Genomic DNA, 24834 nt, shown 5'->3' on the forward strand with positions numbered 1-24834 from the left:
ATCATGTCAGTTGGAGATTCTTGCTTTATCTATTGGAGAGAATGGGGTTTGGGGTGAGGTAGAAGGTCGATTGAAATCTGCATTTCCTCAGTGAGGTTCTCAGTTCTTGTGAACGGATCCCCGACTAGGTTTTGTTACAACTAACTCGAGAAAAAATCAAGACATGCGACAAAAAAATAAACACGTCATACAAAGAACAAAAATATTTAGCATGGTTTGGCAAAGCCTACATCCATGGTGAAGATCCGGCGAAAGTTCTCACTCTGCAAAAACAGAAGATTACAAGTTTCAGCCCCCAAACCCTAGCTCTCGCTCTCACTCTCCCTCCTGCAATTTTCAGTCTCTCAACATCCCACTCCAAAACCTAAACACCCATATATTAGGCTATATGAGAGTACTAAACAGGGTTCACAACCCGTAAGCAAAAAACAGGTCAAAAATTTTCCTCGAGGGCAACCCCCATAGCTTTGGTGGGCCTAAAACTCAATCAACGGGTCGTTAGGTCGGAAACAGGTCGCAACGCAACCCGGAACCAAATTCAGGCCGCAACATCACAAGTTCTTTAGTATTTGTTTGAGGGAGGGTTGTTCTCTTTCACCTTTTCTGTTTATCGTTGTGATGGAGTCTCTCAATACATTGATGAGGAGGGCAGTAGAGTTAGGCTTCATTCAAGGGTTCAGGGTGGGGAGGGACCCATCACATCAGTTGGAGAACTCCCAATTTTTGTTTGCTGATGATACCTTGGTGTTTTGCAATGCAAACGTCTCCCAGAGATATTTGAGGTGTGTTTTGATTTGCTTTCAGGCAATCTCTCCTCTGAAAGTCAATATTAGAAAGAGTGCCTTGGTCCCTGTGGGAGAGGTTCCAAAGTTCTCTAGTTTTGGTTGACATTCTTAGTTGTGGGGTAAGCTTTTTTCCTCTTTCTTATCTGGGTTTACCTATGGGCTCGACGTTGAGAAGAGTGGGTAGCTGGGATTTGATGGTTGAGAGATTCGAGAGGAGACTTGCTGGGAGGAAGAAACAACATCTTTCGATGGGTGTGAGAGTCAGAGTCACCCTCAGGAAGAGCATGTTGCCGAGCCTCCGTACCTATTTCCTTTCTTTTTCAAATTCCTTCCTCAGTGGCGTGTAGGATTAAGAGACTCCAATGGAATTTCTTATAGGGTTGTATGGGAGAGGAGTTCAAGTACCTTGTTTGCTGGGAGCAAGTGTGCAGGCCGCTCTAGGTGGTTAGTTTGGGAATCAGGAGGTTGGTACCTTTTAACAAGGCTGTTTTGGGAAAGTGGTTATGGAGATTTCATGTTGAGCGCCACAGCCACTGGGGGAGAGTCACTTCGAGCCGCTTTAGGGAGGCTAGGGGTGGTTGGTACTCCCTTGAGGTGAGGGGTCCAGATGGTGGTGGCGTTTGGAAATTTATTCAGAATGGGTGGTATAAGTTTCTAAACATATCAAATTCAGGGTTTGAGGTGGTAGGAATATTCACTTTTGGGCGGACACTTGGTGTGGAGATCATCCGTTGGCACGTGCTGACGTGCTTTCCCCAGGCTTTTCAAGATCGCTCTTGATAGACATGCCTTGGTTGCCGACTGTTATGAGCTTGTTAGTGGGAGGTTGACTTGGGATGCATTTTTTGAGACACTTTTAGGATTGGGAGCTGGACGACGTTCTTATTTTCCTAGAGCTACTCTATCGTCAGGAGATCATTGGAGTTAGTTCAGATGCCTGTGTTTGGATGCCATATTCTCATTGGAGATTTGATATTTGCTCTGTATAGGTATAGTTCGGATGCCCGGGCCTGCCTTCCCTTGGAAGGCTCTTTGGCTGTCCAATGCTCCCCCTAAGGTTGCCTTTTTTTGTTTGGACAGCGGATTTAGGTTAGATCTTGACATTGGACAACTTGAGAAGTAAAGACAGATTGTTGTCAATTGGTGTTGTATGTGCAAGAAAAGGAGAGTCTGTCGATCACCTGTTGTTGCATTGCCCCGTGGGCCAGGATTGTTGGGATCTTATCTTGGCAATGTTATTAAAGTCAAGGCGCACCAAGGTGCCAGAGGTCCTTTGGAGCCTAGGCGGGAGGTGCACAACGAGGGACGCGCTTGAGTAAAGTGAGGCGCACAATTAAAATTTTAAACTACCATGAAAGTATTCATATCTCATAAGCCATATCAATATTATAAAAATTAATATCTAATATAAAAAAGTATATCCATCAACAATATAAGCATTCAAGAACCATAAAACAGAGCACAAATTTGTTTTCTTAAAAGGCAAAACAAAATTTGTTTTTTTGGAAGGCAAAACATAGCACAAAAAGAAATAAATCTATTACTAAAAATAAAAAAGAAAAACTATTAAAAGAAAAGGACAAAAAAAAAAAAAAAAAAAGACAGACAAAAGAAGTAGATGAAGAGCGAGAAGTTGATAAGAAGAGAGAGAGAGTATTAAAGATGAAAGAGGAGAAAAAACAGAGCCCAAAAAAAAAGGGCAGAAAGGAGAACTAGACGAAGAGAGAGAAGTAAACAAAGATGAGAAGAGACGAGTAGAGAAGAGAGAGAAGAAGAAGAAAGAATTGACATGGCTTTGTCTTTCGTCTCTACAACTAGGGCTTCGTCGTTGGTCTCACAGTCTCACTCTTTCTATGTTCGGTTGACACTTTTACTCTTGGGCTTTCTTATTTGTTTATTTTTTTGAACAAAAATTCCTTCTCTCATATGCTTAGGTTTTCTTATTTGGTTATTAAGTTACCAAAAGTACCTTTTTTGGCTTAAGAAATAGAATAATCATTTTTTAAAAAAAGTAATCAGTGAGGCACGGCTGACAAATAGGACGAGGCGCATCCAAGGTGCGCACCTAATAAACATCAATGTGTCTGGGATGACAACAGGCGCTAGACCTGCGCCTCGAGCCTAGGCGTGCCTTTAACAACACTGTATCTTGGGTTTGTCAGGGGTCCAGTGGGTCATGCCTCGATACTCCAAAGGCTCTCAATTGATGCTTGGAGAGGGTGTATAATGAACTCCCAAGCCCATGACTCTTGGAGGGTGGCACCCTTATGTCTTTGGGGGTGCTTGTGGAGGGAGCAGAATAGAAAATCTTTTGACGGAAAGGAATCTTCTATTGGCACTTTGAATTTGTCTTTCATGCATTCTCTTTTTTTGTTGGGTCTTTAGGCGATTTTGTAAATCGTTAGGAGAATTAGTTAATTTTTTTGGGTTCTTAGGCCCTTTTGCTTCTATTTCCTTGTGTAGCTTCCTTGGGATGCATTCCCCCTTTGAACGCCTTCTAATACAATCTCACTTGTAAAAAAAAAAAGGTACGCCTTCACTTTTTAGCCTTGTAGTAAGTATAATGTTCATATTTATACATTTTCCACTTCATTCGGTAAAAAATCGAGAAGGGGAGGGGGGAGAGAGACTGACAGAAGATTAAAATAAAAAAATACAGATTTCCTATGGTAGAACCTTAGAGATTGTACAGAAACATAGACAGAAAAAAGCACAAGTCAAATTGCTTAAATATCCATGTAAGAATTTAAATAAACAAGTTTGAAATAAACACCTATGCATGGTACGCCATCTAAAATAGCAACAGTAGCAGGAACCGCTCCATTTTCCCTTATGACTGCCTCCACCTCCATTGCAGTTTCCAAGTTTTGAGGATAGGGCATTCCTGAACAGAATAGAGAAAACCAGTAGGTTAAAAATGACAGAAAGTGGATGATGCAACTTTAATATGAAGCACACGATTTAAGGCGCGCACCTAATATGCTGTCACATGTCAGTTTTCATATTTAGTTAGCATTGAACACAAAAGCACACAATTTAAATGATAATGTAAAATTACATGTTTGTTGAAGTCATCACCAAAAATGGAAATGAAATGTGAAAACTATCTCATTTAATAAAATTTAAGAATTAATCATATACATGGAACAGAAGAAACTCGTTTCAAATGATTTGAATAGCATATTACATTTGTTTCAAACCCATTGAAATAGTTTAATATTCCTGGAATGCCAAATTCAGTGCCCAACTCCTTTTTACAGTTGTACATGAACCAAGTTGTCCATAAACATCTTGAATTCAGCTCATGTTTGTTTATGAAATAAACAAGTTGAGCTCGAACCAAAACTATGAGCTTGTTTGTCATACTCAGCTTGAAAGATGGACATTTCTACCACAAAGAAGTATCATGTGACGGAATTATTCTGTGAGCCGAAGTTCAGTCTTGGTTTATAGTGTTGTGTCACTTCATCGGAATTTTCATCATTGACATTAAAGCTGTGATTATAGTTGAAGACAGAATTAAAAAAATCACATCAACATCTTGCTTCAGATCTATCAACCACATAGTTTAGAAAACCCAAGTGACCTAAAAGACCATAGGATTACCAACGGGCCAGTGGCCTAGCGGTATCAGCCTCTTACTTTCCAAAGGGAGGTCAGGGTTCAAGTCTCAGAAGAGACAAGTGTGTGTGAGTACCAACTAAGAAAAAAAATAAATAAAAAATAAAAGACCATAGGGTTAGTAGTGATGAATTTATAATTAAGTTCATCTAAAAGGTTGCTAACTAATCTTGAAAAGTTGGTTAAAATTGATTTAGAATATATTAGGAAACTTGAATTATTTTGGAATTTGTTTATACTAAAATACCTTTTTGCATATCTTCTTCATAAATTGGTTTATAAATACATGTTTTTCACGTATCAAATTAAGATGGATTTTTCATGTAGAAAGATCTTCGACTATATTTTACACTCATACTCACTTTTGAATACTATTGAGCAAAGACCATTGGCTAGAGAAGCCTGGCCGGAGCCGTCGCCATCATCGTCGTGCACCAACTCCTCCACGCAGTGCTTGAGGGTCTGGAACATGAGCTCGGGCTCATGCTGCATCACCCGAAGCACATCACTGCACGACAGCCCCGGCAAACGTCACCGCAAAGCTGTAGGTCCGTCACTCTGCAAAACGCGCACCACACTTGGGCCACCAAACAGGTTGTGAAGGCCTCCGAGTGCCTCCTCATAAGCCCTGCCCAAGAACATCCCCAAATAGTACCGTCCACAACCACCACTGTCGTTGCCTTCCATATCATGAAGCGGCAAGCTAGACTCGCCGCAGATGAAACTATCAATCTTCCCATCACTGTCACATGTTAAATCTGACAATATACCTCTCACTCCGGGCTTCTGATCAAAAGCTCCGATTGCTTTGGATACCATGTCACATAAGCCATCAACAATGACCAGTTGTTCCATAACGAATGACCCTTCCTTGAACTGTTCAACACATCTCCGCTTGAGCTGATCAGCATAGAGCAAACAAGAATCATACTCACCTCGAATCGCCAGAGCAGAGAGATTCCTGTAGTCATTACAAGTGTCTCTATGAGACCTTCCACCAAATACGTGAGACTCACCGAAGATAACGGCGGCACATCGTATGTGCTAGCAGAAACAGCCTCAAAAACCAAAATTGAATGGTGAGAGACGATGGCTCGGCCACTCTTGCTGCAAATCACAGGGTGCTTGACTGACTTGCGGTCACAAACAAACCAGCGGCAGCATACTCGTCGAGCCCATAGCTGAAAGAAATATCCGAATTTGCTGATTTCGAAACATCATAATGGATTCCTAGGCCTCCTCCTATATCAATGAAACGCATGGAGGCGCCGAGGCGGACTATCCTATTATTGAAGATTTAGTGTTACTAGAGGAATCAGAGTCAGGCAGACGATACCATGTTCTACAAACACGGTGAGGAAGGGAAAATTGCCGTTTTAATTGTGTATGTGGATGACATAATTTTACAAGTGATGACATTGAAGAGTTGACCAGACTAAAGAAGAACCTTGCCGAAGATTTTGAAGTCAAAGATCTGGGAGCATTAAAATACTTCCTTGGAATGGAATTTGCCAGGTCAAGAGAAAGAATTTTCGTTAATCAACAAAAATATGTGCTTGATTTGCTTAATGAGACGGGGACTACTCGGGTGTAAAGCTGCTAACACTCCAATTGAAGTCAACCTGAAGTTAGAAGCTGCAAAACCCGAGAATGTGGTTGATCGTGAGAGATATCAGAGATTGGTGGGAAGACTAATTTACTTGTCTCACACACACCCAGATATAGCATTTGCAGTCAGTATGGTGAGTCAGTTCATGCACTCTCCCGGATAGGAACACTTTGAAGCAATGTACAGGATTCTAAGGTACTTAAAGGGCTCACCAGGTAGAGGACTTGTGTTCAAGAACCAAGGTCATTTGCAAGTGGAGGTGTACACAGATGCTGATTGGGCAGGCAGTACGGTTGATAGACGATCTACCTCAGGATATTGCACCTTCGTTGGAGGAAACTTAGTCACGTGGCGAAGCAAGAAACAAAATGTAGTAGCGAAGAGTAGTGCAAAGGCCAAGTTCAGATCACTCGCCCATGGGATTTGCGAAGCTATGTGGTTAAAAAGACTCCTTGAAGATTTGAAGGTTACTGTTTCTCCTCCCATGAGAGTCTACTGTGACAACAAGGCTGCCATTTCAATTGCTCATAATCCAGCCCTCCACGACATAACCAAACATGTGGAAGTTGACAAACACTTTATCAAGGAAAAGCTTGACTGTGGTATGATTTGCATTCCTTACGTCTCTACTACTGAACAAGCTGCAGACACCCTTACCAAAGGACTACACAAGAGACAGTTTGAAGTTTTAAGAAGCAAGCTAGCTATGGAAGACATCTACAAGCCAGCTTGAGGGGGAGTGTTGAATAGGAGATATTCTGTTTCAATAAGACCGGATTTTAGGGGATATGATAGGCGTGTAAATATAGATAGTCAATGACTAAGAATTAGGAAATTCTGTTAGTGTACAACCTGTAGTTTCCTTTTTTAGCTCCTTGTATTTCCTATTTAACTAAAGCACTGTAAACCATTCTTAGTACGAAATATACAGATTCTTTTCAGTACCTTGAAATCGCCTATTACAACAAAAAGCAAACTCTTAGTGTTTAAAATAATCTCTTCAATTCGTTCTCAAAACCTAGCAATTACGAGGCTTAACAAAGATTTTCTTCCTCCTCAGTCTTAGCCATTGATTGGCTATGCTACCAATTATAAATTAAAACTAAAATAAGAAAGTTGCTGAAAGTTATATAGTTGCTGGAAATTAGAAATAAATAAAAACTTGCTAGAAATTTCTGGTTCTCACTTGCCCTTCCTCCGCTTCTTTCCTTTTTCAGGTGTTCCCAATATTGTAGGAAATCTTTTTGATGGAGAACCGGGACTGGCCCAAGAGCTTGAAGTCCATATGGCCCACACCTACTATTGGAGACATGGGAAAGAAAGATAGAGTTAGGGGTTTTGCTTTTATAATTACTATTGAATTTTAGGGTTTTATTTATGGTAAATAGAATTTTAGGGTTTTTCTTTGATGCCTATCTATATGTTGGTTTAGAGATTGTGAAAGAATGCTTTGATGATTGATTATTGATTATTATTTAGAAATTATTGTGTTTCTTCTCCCTCAATTCTGATTTCTCCCTTTGTGATTCTTCTCTTCTCTCTCATTCTGATTTATTCCCCTATTATTCTTATTCTATTTCTCTCTCAATCTCTTTCTTAACTTCTTTCTTATTTACTTGAATTCTGTTTTCGAATCGTCCCTACCCACTGCTGCATCACTTTTACTAGGCTAGGTCCATTAGATACATTAGTCCCCCGTGTTGGAAAGTACTCGCCCTTGAGCTGTCGGAATCCTCATGCAAGGAACCAAATGCGTAACGTTAAAAACATCTTATGCGTGAATATGACTTGGTAACTTAAACTGGTAGGCATTATCATTAATCTTCTTAATCACCCCGAATGGACCAATCTTTCTATCCCTCGAGTTGTAGCAACAATAGGGTGGAACTCAGTCTTTTGATAAGTTGGCCCAAACATAATCTCCAACTTCAAAAATCACCCTTCTTTTGTGCGATCGGCGGCAATAACCTTATATTTTGCATTTGATGATTCCTCACTTTCATATGATTTTCTTGCATGAGCTGAGCCATATTTTCCGCCTTAGACCTTGTCCTTCTTGGAAATAGAATTGCAGCAAAATCAAGCACATTATCCGGTTTTGCTCCATAGACAACCTCAGAAGGAGAAAGAGTTGTAGTAAAAGAGTTTGCAACCCCTCTAATTTTGTGATTCATACTGCGATTCGGTCCGCTTTTGCCATTCTCATGGCTCACTGATACACTCGTACCAAGCTCAAGCTCACATTTCCAAATTCATCAAGAACCCCGATTGAGCCTTTGCATTGCTCAAAAATGAAGAAGTTGAGCTCATAAACTTAGCTCGACTTGGCGTGGTTCAACTCATTTATATCCCAAGTCTTTGGTAGGGCTTGAGATCCTCAACAAAATGTTCTTATAGCAACAACAATTATATACTTGGAGATGGCATTTTTAAAGAACTAGGCTATTCACAAACAGCATGTGACAGTATAATTAGGAGCTTAGAAATCATTCAAAACTCAATCAAACCAAGCTAACGCTTGCATACCAAGCTCGATTATTTAACAAGACAAGACAACAACAATAGATCCACTTATTTCAGGTTCCTAAACGGCTTTGGTTTGTGCCACGCAGTGGTACTAAAATACTTTTAAAGCAAGTGCTGATTATTAGGAGTAAGTTGTAAATGCTTCAAAAGCAAATGTCAACAATAAAAAGAACGTTGTAAAATGCTGATCACTTGTCTCAATAGTAACAATAAAAGTGCTAGATTTTGACTCCAAATACTAGATTAGACTATTTAATGAGTCTAAGCATATATAATGTATAAATTAAGCTTGCACGTGCATGTTAAGTCAAGGTAAGGCTCGAGTTAGGTTCAAATTAAATCAAGCAACTTTTGAACAGTCTAACACCCAGCACATCACGGCTTGGCTCCCACCCTTGCTTTGTGAAATTTAAAATAAAGAGTTCACTAATTTCTACAAAATGGCTCCTTGAAATTTTTCAGGGAACAAAATTTTTTTAAGGAGCCATTTATTAAAGTATTAGGATGGATTACGCAAGTCGGAGAAATTTTTTCATGTCGCCTCAAATTTTCATTTAAAGAAGGATTCTTTAGCAGGAGAAAAGTTTGGTGGCCTAGAACTAAAAGCTAAATCCAAGAGAAACTTGGAAAATTTCAAGCAAAAACAATAGATAGCTTCGAAATTTCTCTTTAAACAAACAAACTGTATCTAACCAAAAATTATATACTATAACAAAAAAATAAAGATTAAATTTATTCTATAAAAAGCAGCAAATCAGCATACCATGAGAAATAATGGTGGACTCGAGAGCAACAACTGCTTTCCTATGTGATAAAGCTTCAGAAACATCAGGGGATATCTTTACCGACCCAGCACCAGCATAGTTACTACCACCCTATAGGAACAAAAACACATCCTTGAATATTTGTGGTCAGAGAAAAAGAAGTCACAATTATTATGGTTACAAAATATTAGAGAAAGAATTGAGTGTCATAAACAAACAAGACAATATAGTACCACATAACAATAACAAAATTTTGAAATATTGCAAAATTTTCTAAATGTATCTGTTTACACCATAATTATGGACTGAGGGTGCAATTGAAGTATGCCGTGGGCCATAGGTTCTGTCTAAATTAAGTGATTAAGGAAATTTGATTAATGATCAAGTGGACAAGAAGTTTGATGAATGCAAAATATGACATGTGGCATGATCTGGAAGAAAAGCTTGGCAGTTATAATAGCTGGAATAAGAAGGATGTGGAAGACAGGCTTGGCAGTTATAATAGCTGGAATAAGAGGAATGTGGAAGACAGGTGGCAAAACCTCCATGAAGAAGAAATTACAGTCAGGAGGATAACTATAAAGTATTATAGTTGAGAATAATCGCTTTTATTTGGAAGAGAATTGGGGAATAAGTAGCTCAATCTGAAGGTGGTCATTTGAGAGTAGTTACAACCATCCACAAAAATGTGCTTAGTGGATGGACAGGTGTCAAGAGTATAGGAAGAAGAAACTGCCAGTCACTCAGAAGACAGTTGCTAATTGTCAGGTAGCTATGGAAGAAAAACCAGGAAGATGCGCAAGGATCCTCTCCAGCGCTAGAGAAGATCCTGTATTCCACCAAGGGTGGAGTTTGGACCACCAGGTGGGACCCATCTATGATGTTTCGCACTCACTACCTAATGAAGCAATCTCCACCCTTCATAGACCCTCTCCAGCACCGGAGAGGATCGAAGTCCGAAGACGACACTGGTAGCAAGGGAAGAAGGAAATTATTGCCGGGAATAATTGCCAGATTTTAAATATATAAATTGTGCACTTGAAGAATGTTTATCTTTTTCTACACACTTTTTTTTTTTTTTTTTTTGCTAAGTAAGATTTCATTAAAGGTGCTCAAAAAAAGGGGAGCGAACCCACACCACAAAGGACGCCCAAGATGACACTAAAGTTTCAAACTATCCACAAAATCCAAAAGATCCCCCAAAGATTTACAATTACGCCCATGCACCCAAAAGAATAAACTAGACAGTATATTGTATTTGAGAGTCCAAATTGGAGATTCCTCTCCCTCAAAAGATCTCCTATTTCTCTCGCACCACAAACCCCACCATAAACAAAGGGGCCACTTCTCAGACTCGGCTCTCCACAATACACCCTCTCCAAGACTAACATATCCATTGTGGAGCCGGAGAACATCCAAACCATAGCAAAAGCAACCAAGATCCTAGACCAAATATCTCTCGCTATCGGGCAATGAAGAAGAAGATGGTTCACTTATTCTCCCGAATTCTTACACATGTAACACCAATTCACTTCGATCTGACCTCTCCTTCTAAGATTGTCAAGAGTGAGAATGCTTCCAAGAGCGACTGTCCAAGTAAAGAAGGCCACCTTCAAGGGGGCATCCATCTTCCAAAGTGCTTTCCAAGGGAAGGAGTAGCCTCGGGTTTTCGACAAACTCTAGTAGAATCTGACATCAAAAACCCCTCTTGGAGAGCCCTCCCAAACCATCTCATCCAAACCCGTACCCTCCACCACCTGACTATAGAGAAAAGCTAAAAACAATGTGACATCTGAGAGCTCCCAATCATGAAACGCTCTATGAAATGCACATCCCAAGTCAACCTCCCATCATCAAGACGATATCAGTCAGCAACCAGAGAATGCTTACTCGTAGAGATCCTGGAAAGTCTAGGGAACCTACGAACCAAGGTAACATCCCCAAACCAACAATCCTCCCAAAACCTAATATGTCTCCCATTCTGAACTTTAAACCGGATGCATTTTGAAAACTCGTCCCAACCCTTTTGGATAAGCTTCCACACGCCCACACCCGTTGGAGTTCTCAACTCTCCAGACACCCAACCTCCCTCTCCCTCCCCAAATCGGCAGGCAATGACCCTCCTCCATAATCTAGACCTTTCTCCTCCAAATCTCCAAAGCCATTTTCCAAGCAAAGACTTGTTGAACAGCTCCAATCTCCTAATACCCAAGCCACCCTTCTTAAAAGGGGAGCATACATTGTCTTAGTTAACCAAGTGGTATTTGAACTCTTCACCCTTTCCACCCCACAAAAACTTCCTTTGAATCTGCTCTAACCTCTGAACAATGGACATAGGCATCGAGAAAAGAGACATGAAGTAAGTACGGAGGTTCGAGGGAGTGCTTTCAACAAGAGTAATTTTCCCTTCTTTCGAAAGGTATTGCTTCATCCAACCTGCAAGTCTTCTTTCAACTCTCTCAACCACAAGATCCCAAATTGAAGTTCTTCTGGACGAGGCACCCAAGGGAAGCCCCAAATAGGAGATCGGACCAAACCCTAGAATGTTCGCTAAATCATGAATCTCGTCAACCTCCCCAACTAGCACCAACTCGCTTTTCCCAATGTTTGATTTTTAAACCTGAAACAACTTGGAAGCAAGCCAAAACACATCTCAAAAAACTCAGTATATCCACCCTCGCGTTGCAAAAAACAATAGTATCATCAGTAAAAAGCAAGTGAGATATAGATAATTGGTTAGGAAAATTTCCTATCGAGAAACCTCGAATAAGACCCAACTCCCCTACCCTCCCCATCAACCTACTAAAGGCCTCCATAACAATAATGAACAAAAAGGGGGATAAAGGGTCTCCCTAGCGTAACCCATGAGAACTAGCAAAGAAACTTGCAAGGGAGCCTTCACCAAGACATAAAAGCATGCTGTCGATATGCACGAGTAAATCCATGATCTCCATCTATGTCCAAATCCCATCCTCTCCAACATATACATCAAAAAAATTCAATAAATATGATCATAGGCCTTTTTGATGTCCAATTTGCAAACAATCCCCGGAACACCACTTCTGACCTTGGACTCCACACACTCACTAGCGACCAACACCGAATCCAAAATCAGGTGGATGGTTAATATTTTCGCAAAAATCTTATAAATCACACCAATCAAACTAAGCAGTCTGAAATCCTTTGCCTCAATAGGCACCACTCTTCTTCAGAACAATGGTGATAAAAGAAGCATTAAGGCTCTTCTCAAATACACCATTCGAATAGAAAGAACCAAGAGCTCCCATCACCTCCGTGTTTACCACCTCCCAATTTTGTTAGAAAAAGGCCAATGTGAATCCATCCGGTCCCGAGGCTTTGTCACCATCACAACTTCTCAAAGCCTCCAAAACCTCCTCCTCCCCAAATGGCCTCTCAAGCCAATCACCATCTCACTCAAGAAACCTGAAAACTCAAGCCTATCCAACAATGGTCTCCATGAAGCTGTCTTCGTGAATAACTGCTGAAGAAAGAAACAAAACCAGCCCGAACCTCCTCATCCCTGGACACCATATTTCGATCAATCTGAAGCCTTCCAATATGATTTCCTCTTCTATGGGCATTCGCCAAGCGGTGGAAGAATTTCATATTACGGTCGCCTTCTTTCAACCAAAGAGCTCTAGATTTCTACCTCCATAAAATTTCCTCCATCTTCACAATCTCTCCAAACTCAACCTTGCATTCTACCTCCTACTAACCTCAATAATGCTAAGGCCCCCCTCACCCTCCTTCCTATCCAACTCAGAGATTTCAAGAAGGATTCTGTTTTTCCACCATTCGAGATTCCCAAACACTTCCTTATTATACTTCTTTAAATCTCCCTTCATCATCCTAATTTTGGAAGCAAGTTGGAAGCTTGGGTTGCCCCTAACTTCATAACTAGTCCACCAAGAACAGACCCTATATTTGAAATCCCCAACACGAAGCCACATATTCTCAAACTAGAATGGAGTTCTTGCTCTCCTTACCCCTCCATAGTCAAGTAGAATAGGTTTGTGGTCCGAAACCGCTAGCGTTAAAGCTAGCCACATCTGGGAGCTTCTCTTCCATATCTGCAAAAATAAAAAATATGTCTAGTCGAGACAACGTAGGGCGTCCCGTCCGCAAGACCATGTGAAATGGCCTCCCTCCTCGGAAGATCTAAAAGATAATGACCATCGGTGAAGTCTGAGAAATCCCTCATGGTTGTCATCCAACAATCTCCTGTAGATCTTTCATTGGGTATCCTAACAACACTAAAGTCCCATCCCACACACCACGGAACCGTATAACTCCTCCCACAACTCCCTCCTTTCCACATCCACGACCGGCCCATAAACACCCGAAAACATCCATTGAGACCCATCTTCCTCTAACGAGAACAACAAGGGGATAGAAGATTTCCCCTTCCACATGTCAACCTTTGAGACCCACCTTTTGTCCCAAGGAACCACAATCCCCCCAAAGTTCCCACAGCATCAATCGCCTCCCACTCAATGAAACGACCTCCCCACAGCCCTTTCATCTCTCTATCTGAAGAAGAACCCTTAGTTTCTTGCAAACATACCACTTGCGCCTCCCATTTACGAATTAGTGCCTCCACCACCGCCCTCTTGTTCGAGTCATTTAAGCCTCAAACGTTCCAAGAAACAATTTTCAGCTTCATACAGACACAAAATCTTTCCCTACCCCCCTCCCCTTCTCCCACCATTCCTCTTCTCACTTCCTCCCCCTCTCCCCTCATAGATCACATAAGAAATGAGATTTTTGAGCTCCCTCTCCCCCTTCCAGCAAGGACTTTTCGTGTGTGATGCAGAGCATTTGTTGGCTTACAAAGCTATGCTAGGCTATCCTAAGCTGCAATCCAGATTCCAGACGAGCCTGCATTTTTTGACCGTTTTGACTGATATTTATATTTGTTTTCTTAGCCATAAAGGAAACTTATATTTTATTAAGGAAACTTAGCCATGAAGGACTCCTAGATATTTGTATTTCCTAAGTGGCTAAGGAAACTTTTTGATGCCTATAAATAGGCACATATGTAACTCGTATAATCAGTTTTGAATATAGTTTTGGATTGAGTTTTGGATTGAGACTAGTGAGTCTCAGAGGGCTTCCCTCTATTCTTTCTCTTCCCTTATTATTGTTGTTCTTTACCACTCAGTCAGTCTAGTCTATCTCTTCACTCTGTTCCTCATCCCCTTTCATCTGTTTCTCTTCCCCTTTTCTTCTAGCCTCGCCTCATCTTCTAATTCTCATTTCCTCCTTTCACTCTAATTCTAATATTATATCACAGCAGAGCTATCTATCTTATTCTGTTCTACGTAAAATTGGTATCAGAGCTTTTGTGTTCTATATCAAATTTGGTATCAGAGCAAAGGATCCATAGCATTCTTTGTCAGTGTTTACAACAACCCAAATCCATCTGCTACTGTTCTCCACCTAAATCATCAGCCTTAAACCATCACTTCCCTTAAACAAAACCCACACAATTACCAGCCCTAATCAACAACCATCAAAGCTTTAACCTTGTTATTTCACTCCATCACCACCTACTAAAACCATCACCTGCAGCCCACCTTACTATATCCTCACCATAAATCTAACCACCGTTTAACATCATCAACTGTAAACCCATCTACTGTTCACAAGCTCAAACCTAAAAAAATCCATTGAAGTCCCAAAAAACCGCAAACCACCTCCCAGACTATCTTTAACCACTGCCACTCATCACAACCTAACCTAAACCATCTGTATCACCCATCAGAACCTGCTGGCTCAACCTAGAAACACTACTGTTTCAAGCCAACCACAGCCCTAATTGAAGCCCATTAACTGTAATGAACCTCACAGGCCACCAAGAAAAGCAAAAGAAAGAAAAGGCAGAAGAGAAAATTTGTTGCAGTTTTGTGGAGCCATTTTGGAGCATTATTCTCAGAGTTGCGTTGCACTTCGGAAACGGTACCTGTACTCCACTTCAAAATTGTGATTAGTACTTTTATATGTTTTGGTAAGCCTAGAAATTTGCAAAAAGGTCCTAGTTGAACCTACTCATCATTCAGGCCAGTTATTTTCTTCATTTGCTCCTCATTTCTCTCCACTACCTATTATACTTCCCTTTCCTATCACCGAATCACCTAGATTTTTGCACCTAAACACACACCTTGTGCACGAGTTTTGAAATAATTATCCTCCATTGCATTCCAATTCCGTACTTGTGCATTTTGGTAGTTCATAGTCTGGTTTACTAAATTCAATTTGAGTCTTATAACCAACAAGCGAGTGGCCTAGCGGTACCAAACCCCTACTTCCCAAAGGGAGGTCAGGGGTTCAAGCCTCAGTGGAGGCATGTGTATGTGAGTACACCAACTAAGAAAAAAAATTGAGTCTTATAACAGCATTTTGTCCCTAACCATTATGCTTATACCATCCAATTGAGATTAACATGATTGCTCGTGATCTATCCTATACACAGCCTGCACTGAAACAAAGAAGTCACGCTCTATTTGCAGAAACATGCCCCATTGAGTACACTAGGGGTTACACAATTGTTTCCTCAAGACCTAGACATGACATTAGAAACGATCACGACCGTTATCATGTCGAGTCTACCTACCATCATCATGACACCATTACTACTCCAGGATCATCTCAAGACCTTCACATGAAATAACCCAAACTTTAGGGAAAGTATAAACCAAAGTCCTATTATCAGGAGACATTTAGTTGTCCAACCACATCGAGTCTCAAAATGCGAAAATCTACTTGAATACGTAGATGATCTAGATGAGAATGGACTATTTCCTGGCCACATGGAAAAGCAGATGAAAATTGAGACCTACAACGACATAATGTGCATTCCATCTCTTCTCTTAGAAAAGGATGGTTGGCAGAATACCCACATATTTTGCACATTTCTTAAATGCAGGGAAAAAGCTTGTCAAAATAATCATTATAAAGGAAGTTCAGTACAACCATAGATTGCCTGCATAAATGGAACTTCCTTGACCGTTTTAGAGGGATGTTTAGTTCTTATCCAAATGGGTGTCTATTATGATAAAATATGGTGTGATGTCCTACCTACAAATGTAGCCATGTTTCACTTGGTCGTCCTTGGGTTTTAACGTTGGTGCAATCCATTATAACAAAGACAATACTTATGTCATCAAGTATAGTGGTAAAACTATATTGCTAAATCCAGCCAAACCAACAAGACCATTAGAAACGGGTTCTAGAGCACCATATATGTCTTCTTCTCAGCCATGTGATGAAAAACATGTTTTGGTAAAAGAAGTAACTAAGGAAATTCCTTGTGTTCCATCTGATAAGGTGTTGGAATCTCCACCACCCAAAGTCACTAAAATGAATGAAACTATGGATGTAACACCAAAGGTACCTCCATCTAAGTTACCACCCATCCATAACCTCATTAACTCAAGCCCAGGGTCTCAAACATATAATTTCCCACATTATTGCTCTACTCCTAAGGAGTGTGTTGAATCGAAACAATAAAGTAATAAATCTTCAAATAATTACTTCATTCAAGATAAATTTGTCATTGTGTCAGATAGGGATGTCAAATACAGAAATTATTTTTGGAGGACACTTTGGACCATTTTAGGAACAAATTTGAAATCTTTCTCACCATTACACAAATTGAAGTAATAAAGCGAAATCTAGGATAATTGATTAGGTATCTTGTTGTGAAGTGCCTAAATTTGTGGGACTTGCTTTTGCCTATAATGGAGAATGTTACACTAGTTTGACTAATTTGTTAGTTGTTATTTTGAAATTATCTATAATTCTTTCCCATGCCAGTCCATTGATCATATTCTTGGGCCTCCATATTTGTTTTTGCTTGAATTTCTTCATTCATTTGTTCAACTTGTCCATGATTTTCATGCCCATACGCATCGAGAAATCATTTTGAGTAAGAAAAATTATGAACTTGCTGCACATGCTCATGGTAGGAATCATGCATTCATTGAAGGAGATTATGTTCTAATTCGTGTGAACCCACAATTTTATCCTAAGAACTCCTTCCAGACTTTGAATGCCCAAGTCATTGGACCTATTTTCCTTATTCATAAAACATGACCTAATGCATAATTATCTGACTTGCCATCAGATATGAGTATTAATTCAATTTTTGATGTGGATTACTTGTTACCTAATCAAGGCACTTCTACCACACTTCCAGATTGATGATCTTCTTAACCATCAAAGTGATGTCACACATCTTGGAAAAATTTATCAGTATCTTGTTCAATGGAAAGGTCATCCAGATTCAAAGCAGTACCACCAGTTTACTCATGAGAAAAAAGTTCTTCTCAGTCGGGGAGATTGACGCAGAGCATATGTTGGCTTACAAAGCTACACTAGGCTATCCTAAGCTGCAATCCAGATTCCAGACGAGGCTGCAATTTTTTACTGCTTTGACTACCATTTTTATTTGTTTTCTTAGCCATGAAGGAAGCTTATATTTTATTAAGGAAACTTAGCCATGAAGGACTCCTAGATTTTTGTATTTCTTTAGTGACTAAGGAAACTTTTTGGGGCCTTTAAATAGGCACATATGTAACTCATTTAATCAGAGTTTTGAATATAGCTTTGGATTGAGACCCAGAGGTCTTCCCTCTATTCTTTTTCTTCCCTTATTCTTGTTGTTGTTTACCCCTCAATCAGCCTAGCCTATCTCTTCACTCTGCTGCTAATCACCTTTCATCTGTTTCTCTTTCCCTTTTCTTCTAGTCTCGTCTCATCTTCTAATTCTCATCTCCTCCTTTCACTCAATTTCTAATATTGTATCACAGCAGAGCTATCTATCTTATCCTGTTCTACATCAGGTTCGTATCAGAGATTTTGTGTTCTACATCAGCGTGCTTCACCATGGCCCACTCAATATCCACCTCTTGAAACATCTCATGGACTTGCTGGTCTTCTCCTGCGCATGTCAGCCCCAACAGACTTGCCCCTTCAATGCATTCCATAAACCACTCCCCTTATTGCTTTCCATGCTTGCAGTCCTCAGTAAATCTCTGTGTTGGAATAGTTGACTTATTATTCTTTCTGTAAATAGGCTGTACAGATATGATTGTAATTTAGATCCTAATTTTTAGCTCTTAATTTAGGAGAGTAAGGAGAGTTACCTACTTTAGCCTAACGTAGGTCTACTCTTGTATTTATATATATCTGTGTAATTCTTCTATAATAAAGTAGTGTGGTTCATTTCCCCTACAAGGAAGACATATATCATTATGGATGTGTCATTTGTAGAAAGTGAGCCTTACTTTGGGAATTCCTATCTTCAGGGGGAGAATGGATCAGAAATGGAAGATAGGTGGTGGAATTTGGAAATTTAAGAAACTATGAATGCTGGAGGAACGGATGGAAAGATTGTTGTAGACAAAAATAACCAAGTTGCTGAAGTTATGGAAGGTGCCGAAGAAAATGACAATGGCCCTAACCTGATTGTTACCCCTAATTCACTTCCTAGTGAACCGATTACTGCACCTCTAGATAGTCCGTCCAGTCTCCCCACAAATGAAGAAGCAGAAGCCGAGAGACCTAAGACTCCCATTTACAACGTGTACTCCAGGAGGAAAAAGTCCATCATCACCTCACCAGCTCCAATTGTCAGCCTTGAAACAAGTAATGAAATAATCAAAATTCTGGTTCTAGCTCAGAAATTCATTCCAATAATGACCTCGATCTGTCCATTGCTCTTAGAAAAGGGGTTCGAACTTGTATTTGACACCCCATGTCTAACTTTGTATCCATGCAGAGTTTATCACCACAATACCGAGCCTTTCTTTCTCAAGTTCTGTCTCAGCAAGTTCCCTCATCTGTTCAAGAAGCTTTAACCTCAAAACCATGGAGGGAGGCCATGAGCGAGGAGAAGAGAGCGCTCAAAAAAAATCAGACCTGGGAAGTTATTGATTTACCAGAAGGGAAAAAGACATTGGGCTGCAAATGGATTTTTACAGTCAAATACAAAGCTGGTGGCACTTTGGACAGATACAAAGCAAGGCTAGTGACCAGAGGGTACCCTCAAACATATGGAATAGACTACCATGAGACATTTGCCCCAGTGGCGAAAATGAATACAATTAGAGTTCTTCTATCTTTGGCAGCAAATAAGGATTGGCCTCTACACCAGTTTGATGTGAAGAATGCTCTCCTCCGTGGAGACTTAGAAGAAGAAGTCTATATGGATATTCCAACGAGGTATGAGCTGAAATCGTGCGAAAATAAGGTATGCAAACTTTAAAAAAATCCCTCTATGGCCTTAAGCAGTCTCCACGGCCTTGGTTTGGGAAGTTCACTAAGTCAATGTTAAAAAGGGGGTACTTTCAAAGTCAAGGTCATCACACCTTATTCATAAAAAGGTCCTCCATTGGAAGAGTCACTGCTTTAATTGTATATGTAGACGACATTATTGTCACGGGTGATGACACTGAAGAAATGATGGCGTTGAAGATTTATTTAGCAAAAGAATTCGAGATCAAGGACTTGGGAAAACTAAGATATTTTCTTGGAATTGAAGTTGCTAGATCTAAGCAAGGGATCTTCATTTCTCAACAAAAATACACCCAAGATCTTCTTCAAAGCCATTGATACTCCGATAGAACCCAACCACAAGTTAGGAGGAAAAAAGGAAGAAGGAATGATTGATTGTGGAATGTACCAGAGAATGGTTGGAAAACTGATCAACTTGTCACATACAAGACCGGACATAGCCTATGCAGTAATTGTAGTGAGTCAGTTTATGCATGCCCCACTTAGATTACACCTCAATGCAATTTATAGAATCATCAGATACTTGAAAGGGACATCCAGCAAGGGACTATTATTTCGGAAAGATAAGGAGCTGAAATTAGAAGCATATACCGATGCCAATTGGGCTGGATCCATGGTTGATAGGCGGTCAACTACTGGCTATTGTACCTTCTTAGAAGGGAATTTAGTTACGTGGAGAAGTAAGAAACTATTGTAAATTGTTAAAATTTGGATGAGCAAATATAAAATGCAAATCAAGAATAAGCGGAAGATGGAAAACGCAGAGATTTACATGGTTCGGCACTAAGGCATACATCCATGGACGAAGAGCCACTAAGGGCTACATTTCTATCATTCAGATCTATTTTTGTTTTAGTACAAAGAGCCTACCTAAGAAGCACGGACACGGATACGACACGACACCGACACGGCAAATCCAAAAAAATTAGGACACGGATACGGCGAATATATATATATATATATATATATATATATATGATGTAGTACTTTAAAAATTACTGAGTGTTACTATTTTTCATCAACCTCACAATAAAAAAAAAAAACACAAATCATAACTCATAACTAATAAACTATAAAAGAACAATGTTGCAGAATTATAAAACCAAATAAAAAATAAGACATTAGAATAATAACTAGTATCATTTAATCATCATTGCAACTTTACTCCAAATACAAAAGCATAGACAGAAAGGACTATTAACATTCATGACTTTACTATTAACACTTAACATTCACAAAAACCTAAAGGCTAGTCCCCAAAAAAGATACAAAAACAAGTCAGTGTACTATCATCTATTCCCATCCATCATTTGACCTAGGACTTTTACCATTTACAATACCAAAAGGGTAGTACAAAACAAAGAAAAAAAAGAACATATCAGCATTCAAAAAAAAAAAAATTCCAGAAGTATCCATGCCGTGTCCGTGTCCGTGTCTGCGGAGTGTCCATGCTGTGTCCGCGGAGTGTCCATGCCGTGTCCGTGCCGTGTCCGAAAATTCAAAAAAAATAAAAAATTCCAGACACATTTTTTGGCGTGTCCGACGCATGTCAAACACTGATTCTTCGCCCATTTTGGAGTGTCCGTGCTTCCTAGGAGCCTACATATAGGCATGGTAAAGATAAGAAAATATGGAAGGTGTACAATTGTCAAATGAGGCACCGTGATTAGTGGAGGATTTTGTTCCACCGTTATATAGAAATATTTATCGTTTTTAAGGAAATTGCCCGAATCACCGTGATTGGTGGATGATTTTGCTCCACAATTATATAGAAATATCTATATATTTCAACACTCCCCCTCAAGTTGAAGCATGAATATCATGAATGTACAACTTGCCAAAGAAACGCCTCGAAAGATGATGAGAAAGTGTCAAGAACAAAACCTGGAAATTGACCGGATCTTGCCAGGGAAAATGGCCGAAACTGCACTGGGGAAAATGGCCGAAACTGCACGGGGGAATGGCCGGAACAACGCCGGGAAATGGACGAAACTAAGCTGGGAAATGGCTAGAACTAAGCCGGGAAATAGCCGGAACAATACTGGTAAAAGACGGAACAACGTCGGGAAAAGCCGGAATAATGCAGAGAAATGATCGGAACTAAACCGGGAAATGGCTAGACCTAAGCCAGGAAATGGGTCGGAACTATGCGGGAAATGGACTGGAACTATGCCGGGAAATGGAATGTGAAGAGTGAAGACATAGTGAATATGCTCCATGATAATAATATCAATACTCCCCTCAAATTATAGATGGGATTACAAGAACATCTAGGCTCTAACACCGTGTTAAAATTTGGATGAGCAAATATAAAATACAAATCAAGAATAAGCAAAAGATGGAAAGCAAAAAGATTTACATGGTTCGGCACTAAGGCCTACATCTATGAACGAAGAGCCACTAAGGGCTACATTTCTATTATTCAGATCTATTTTTGTTTCAGTACAAAGAGCCTATATATAGGCATGGTAAAGACAAGAAAATATGGAAGGTGTACAATAGTCAAATGAGGCACCATGATTGGTGGAGGATTTTGCTCCACCATTTTATAGAAATATTTATAGTTGGAAGGAAATTGCCCAGATCACCGTGATTGGTGGAGGATTTTGCTCCACAATTATATAAAAATATTTATATATTTCAACATCAATAATGAAATAGAAGTAAAGAGAGAAATGAAACTAGAAGAACACATATATATTACTAGGTTCAGCCACTAGGGCCTACATCCACCGCACAAAGAGCCCAAAGGGCTACATCACTTTTATAATACTCTCTCAATTCATACACAATACAATGGTGGAGGCTCCTTTATATAGGATAATAAATTATGAGAATGGAAAGCATTAGAAAATACGAAACAAGGAGGATTTTTATCCACTAATTCCTCTAGTAACACCAAATCTTCAATAATAGGAAACAACATCAATTACTGAAAGATTTTCCTCCACTGATTCCTCCATTAAATCTTCAACAGAAACAACCAGTGGTTGCTCGCTCTAGTGTAGAGGCAGAATTTAGAGCTATGGCTCAAGGGATATGTGAACTAATCAGACTGAAAATGATACTCTCATATTTGAGGGTAGAAGGGAAGGATCCACTGATGTTATACTGTGATAAGAAAGCAGCTATAAATATTGCTCATAATCCAGTACATCACGACCAGGCCAAACATGTGGAAGTGGATAGACATTTAATCGAGGAAAAATTGGACTCAGGACAAGTATGCACTCCATACGTTCCATCCTCTAAACAGATTGCTACTAAAGGATTATCTAGCACAATTTTTCATCAGATTGTGGACAAGCTTTGGATGCAAAATATCTTTGCACCAGCTCGAGGGGAAGAGTTGGAATAGTGGCTGTACAAATATGATTGTAATTTAGATCCTAATTTTTTGCTCTTAATTTAGGAGAGTAAGGAGAGTTACCTAGTATAGCCTAACGTAGGTCTACTCTTGTATTTATATATATCTGTGTAATTCTTCCATAATAAAGCAATGTGGTTCATTCTTCACAAATTGACACTCTGATTGCTGCCAAAAGGGGTATCAATTCCAACTGTTTCAGTGTTTTCCCACACAGGTGGTGGGAGATGCAAAACAGAGTCTCCATCAGCAACAATACTCTTATTATTCCATAATATTCTTCTTCCATTTCTTCAACTGTAAAATCCCTTTGTTAAAGGCAATTTGAACATTAAGAGAGGGTCATTCCTGACCCTCAACAATCTTTTGATCTTTGTAGCCATTGACCGCCAAAGTGGGGATACTTTTATTCGACTGGTTCACAGCCCACTTTTGGACCAAAGGACGGCAAATATATTTTTCTGCCAAACAGTTTCCCAATTCATAAAACAAATGGGAACCAAAATATCCTGTATATAGAAAACTATGTTCAAAAATCCCAATTTAATCGAAATAAATATAAAATGACTGCCCAATCCTTAATTTTCTTATCTATTACTCTTCTTGCTCTTCATGCTTTCGTGACATAAATTCCAAATGTTTTCCCAACTAAGTCCTATGTTTTCCCAACTAAGTCCTGAGTTACAAATTATTCCATTGAAAACACAAAATAATTCTCAATATTCCAGATTTTTGCTACTATGAATGCAAGCGATTTAAAGTTAGCAATCAGATTAACAAACAATAATAGGTTCTCAAGCATCTATCAGAAAGCAGAACATTCAGTTTCTTTCTTTTTGACCAAAAATAATAATAATAATAATATACAATTGTAATTTACTTGTTCATGTGGAAAAAGTTTGTCAGAACAGACACAGCACAAAATCAAATTGGGATTGAGAGAAACAGCAAGTAGTACATTGATACCTTCCTGAGCGAGTCTACAGGGTTAAAATGTTTTTGGAGGTTAGCTAGCCGAGAGAGAGCCGAAGAAACCATTCTCGGAGAGGGTGAGATTCAAAACAAACCCAAGCAGCAGCAGAAATGTGCGCGAGATAGAAAAAGAGTTGGGAGGTAAAACGTTTCCCCCCTCTCCTTCTCTATCTTCGTCTACTTAATCCCTCTCCTCTCTCTATTCAATTCTAATCTGTGTCTGTTCCGGGTGCGAGTCCTCTGAAGTGATTAAACCTACGGTGCGCTGACCATAGAAATGGTTTTTTCCATTGGTGTTCCACCTTCCGTTGACTTATACGGAGTAAGCTTATTACCAAAAAAAAATTTAAATTAAAAAATTTAAATTAAAAAAAAAAAAAATTAAAAAAGAAGAAGAAGTAGAAATTAGGGTTAATTATAGCCATATCCTTTGAGCTTTACCTTATTAACGCGAATGAAAGTTGGCTCATTTTTAAACACTCAGACCCGTCATAAATTTGATCAAAACAGGCCCTTAAATTATGAAAAAATACAAGATTATCCTTTAATAAAATATTAATCTTTAAACTACAATATCATAATTTTTATATGACAAAATTATCCTTACAAACCAACAAAGACCCAGAATTTTCTTGCCCTACCATTGCCGTCTCCGCCATCTCACCACTGTCACCTCAACTTCAACCTCAACCTCAACCTCCACCACCACTATCACTCACCACCCATCATCGCCATTATTAACCACATTTGTTATTACTTTCGAGAAATTAATAGAACTAGGCTTAATCAAACATACACATACAGACATACTGCATCATCCACACATACTACGTCATATACAAAGGGAATAGGATATAGATATAGAGAGAAGAT

At 39.5% G+C, this 24834-nt stretch overlaps 1 protein-coding gene across 2 annotated transcripts in view; it reads right to left on the reverse strand.

The window, feature by feature from the left end:
- The window catches only part of LOC132268234 (pseudouridine-5'-phosphate glycosidase), a 72245-nt gene extending 48005 nt beyond the window's left edge, over window positions 1-24240 (reverse strand). Inside the window, exons 1-3 of one of the 2 annotated variants that reach the window (XM_059769051.1) lie at window positions 23956-24240; window positions 9305-9416; window positions 3559-3669 (exon numbers count right to left, since the gene is read on the reverse strand). In XM_059769051.1, the coding sequence (XP_059625034.1) occupies window positions 3559-3669; window positions 9305-9416; window positions 23956-24027 (295 nt within the window). In that variant the 5' untranslated portion in view covers window positions 24028-24240. The remainder of the gene's footprint in view (window positions 1-3558; window positions 3670-9304; window positions 9417-23955) is intronic. The other variant, XM_059769050.1, reaches the window with a different exon arrangement.
- Between the last annotated feature and the right edge of the window lie 594 nt (window positions 24241-24834).

The sequence above is a fragment of the Cornus florida genome, unplaced genomic scaffold (genome assembly GCF_030987335.1).
Source record: "Cornus florida cultivar Cherokee Brave unplaced genomic scaffold, ASM3098733v1 CherokeeBrave_3.0.0_Hap2_Chr08, whole genome shotgun sequence".
NCBI lineage: Eukaryota > Viridiplantae > Streptophyta > Magnoliopsida > Cornales > Cornaceae > Cornus > Cornus florida.